The 3,320-nt window shown below is 39.1% G+C and overlaps 1 protein-coding gene across 1 annotated transcript; it reads left to right on the top strand.

The window, feature by feature from the left end:
* Positions 1–634: 634 nt before the first annotated feature.
* Positions 635–2,696, top strand: NAP1L2 (nucleosome assembly protein 1 like 2). Its single transcript, XM_007092278.2, has one exon. The coding sequence runs from the start codon at positions 639–641 to the stop codon at positions 2,031–2,033; it is 1,395 nt and encodes a 464-aa protein (XP_007092340.1). The 5' UTR covers positions 635–638; the 3' UTR covers positions 2,034–2,696.
* Positions 2,697–3,320: the final 624 nt, after the last annotated feature.

The raw sequence follows: 3,320 nt of genomic DNA, 5'->3' as shown, positions 1-3,320 counted from the left end.
TAATACTAGTTACAAATTGAAAGAATAAACAAATAAAATTTAAGTTTCTGGAAAAATCAGGGGTGGGGGTGGGGGTTGGATGTTAAGTTAGAGGTAGATGAATCAGCTATATTAGAGAACCTGGGAAGGTGAGCGGGCTTGGAAACTTGATAGATCTAATAATTTATTGGCTCAGGATTTGTCAATCACTATAGCCCAGCAAATGAAATTAGAGCAGAGTTGTAGGGAGGAAGGGAGTGACTCAGCAAACTATATGCACCAAGAAAATCTAGTCAGGAGACGTCTGCGTAATCATACTGTGGCACCATTTTTTTCTTGCTGCACTAGCTGCTTGCGGAGGAGGTCCGCCCACTGCAGCTCTCTGCAGTCTCTGGATGGTTCCTGCAAGACCGACCGTCGCCTTCTCTGCACTCCAGCCCAGGGCACCATTGCCTCCTCCCGCTTCTCGCGCCCTCAGCACAGCCTTCATCCCGGCAGCAGCCTCAACCATTACTCTTGCAGCCTGCCACCACTGCGCATTCCACCTCTGTCCCAGCCGCCGCTGCTTCTGCTTTTCCGGTGAGTCTTTCCCTGCGGAGGTCAGGTCTCCTTCCTTATCTTGGCGATAGCCACCTTAAGCGTGTACGGTCCTTTGAAAAATGTCCGAGTCAGCCGACCACAAGGAACTGTTAGAATCTAGTCAAGAAGAGGCTGGTAATAAGGTAATGATGGAGGGACCCGGGGAACAACTGGAGCGCAGTGAAGATGTCGCAGCTGGGCCTGGAGATGATAAAGTGCAAGGTGAGGAAGCCGCCGCAGGGCCTGGGGAAGAAGGGGAGAAAGGTGAAGATGCTGCTGCTAGGTCCGGGGAAGGCGGGGTAAAAGATGAAGATACTGATGAGGATTCAGACACAGACCGTCCAAAAGGACTTATTGGTTATCTTTTAGATACAGACTTTGTTGAAAGTCTGCCTTTGAAAGTTAAGTACCGTGTGTTAGCCCTCAAAAAACTTCAAACTAGAGTGGCCAATCTGGAATCCAAATTTCTGAGGGAATTTCATGGCATTGAAAGGAAGTTTGCTGAAATGTATCAACCGTTATTGGAAAAAAGACGTCAGATCATAAATGCAATCTATGAACCTACAAAAGAGGAATGTGAATATAAGTCAGACTCTGAGGACTATGATGATGAGATGTATGATGAGGAAGAAATGGATGGTAATGAGGAGGGTCTGGTACATGAGTATATGGATGAGGATGATGGTTGTGAAGGAGATTATTATGATTATGCTGTCGAGGAGGATGATGATGATGACGATGACGAGGATACTGATGACGACATCGAGGCTACCGGAGAAGAGAATAAAGAAGAACAGGATCCTAAAGGAATTCCTAATTTTTGGCTGACTGTATTAAAAAATGTTGACACACTCACTCCTTTGATTAAGAAATATGATGAGCCTATTCTGAAGCTCCTGACAGATATTAAAGTGAAACTTTCAGATCCTGGCGAGCCTCTCAGTTTCACGCTAGAATTTCACTTCAAGCCCAATGAATATTTCAAAAATGAGCTGTTAACAAAGACTTATGTGCTGAAGTCAAGGCTGGCGTATTATGATCCCCATCCCTATAGGGGAACTGCAATTGAGTATTGCATAGGCTGTGAGATAGATTGGAATGAAGGTAAGAATGTCACTTTGAAAACCATCAGGAAGAAGCAGAAACACCGGATCTGGGGGACAATCCGAACTGTAACTGAAGATTTTCCCAAGGATTCGTTCTTCAATTTCTTTACTCTTCATGGAATCAACTCAAATGGAAAGGATGGAAATGATGATTTTTTACTTGGTCACAATTTACGTACTTACATAATACCAAGATCAGTGTTGTTTTTCTCAGGTGATGCACTTGAATCTCAGCAGGAGGGGGTAGTTAGGGAAGTTAATGATGCAATTTATGACAAAATTATTTATGATAATTGGATGGCTGCAATTGAGGAGGTTAAAGCTTGTTGCAAAAATCTTGAGGGAATAGTAGAAGATGTTGATCGCTGAAGCAAAGTGTACTTGGTCCTGACATTAACTGCTGTAGATCTAGTTACTCAAGATGCAAGAAGTTAATTAGAGCCTTGTGTTCTGAATTTTTTCTTGTAGGGTCATTTAAAACATAGGTCTCAGAAATATAAGAGAGATTTAAATACTAATTAATGTGACCTTGCATTTTAGTAGTAGAATGTTTTCAAGAAATATAAACTGCGGTAGATGGTTTAAAATATCTATATAATGTGTAGTTTAATCCTTCTAAAGTCTTTTCAACATATAGCTATTAATCTGTGGCTGTGAATATTATCAGAACTGCTAAATGAGACCAACATTTGTTTGGAAAGAAAATCTTGGAGAACCAACCCAAGGCTTTTTGAAGCTGTGTGTGTGTGTGTGTGTGTGTGTGTGTGTGTGTGTGTGTTTTCTTGGTCCTTTATCTAGTGGGTTTATTCTCTTGTACCTGCTTCATTTTGCAACAAAATACAGTAGAATTTAAAACTTGAATGCTTAAGAAGCCTGCATATGGTTAAAATTTTCAGGTAAAACTACATTTATTGTTAGTAACAGCTTATCCATAGGCTCTTGTATTTTATTTGACCATGATAAATAATAAAACTTAGTTATATTGAGGTTATTGTTTATCAGTGAGGTGTTAATCACAGTGCTTTCAAAAGATTGCCACATGTTGTTCTGTGTAATTATGTAAACTGTAATTACAGTGTGTAATTTCTCTTCCTATAGTACACTTAATCATTCATTGGAAGTAATCACATGAACATTTTGAAAAGTTTTTTTCATGTTCTTTCACTGTAAAATAAAATAAATAAAAATTTCAGTGTGTTTCCTGTTCTACAACTTATCTTTTTTTCTCATTATAAAAGTGTTATGCTTATTGGAAAACATTAGGAAATACTAAACAATACATTGATTAAACCAAAATCCATATACTCACTCCCCAAAGATAAGCACTGTTAATGTCTTGATTTATTTTCTATTATTTTTCAATGTGTTTAAATATGCATGCAGATTTACTAACACTATACTTAGATGTGCAAAGAAACTATCTTAGGTTTTATAACTAATGTAATTTTAATCCTGAGTGCACCTCCACACCCCAAGTTTGCAGAGAAACAAAAGTCTCAGTTTTAATCCAGGAAATTAACTGCTATTTATAATTTAAACACTGCATAAATAACAGGCTCCTGTGTGTTAGTCTATATTTCAGATTTACCTACCCTTCCACAATGTCATCTGGATGTACAGGGGCTTATATTGTTTTATGACATTGGTGGGGAGGGG

This window comes from Panthera tigris, chromosome X, assembly GCF_018350195.1.
Source record: "Panthera tigris isolate Pti1 chromosome X, P.tigris_Pti1_mat1.1, whole genome shotgun sequence".
NCBI lineage: Eukaryota > Metazoa > Chordata > Mammalia > Carnivora > Felidae > Panthera > Panthera tigris.
This window is presented reverse-complemented; position numbering and strand designations above follow the sequence as displayed.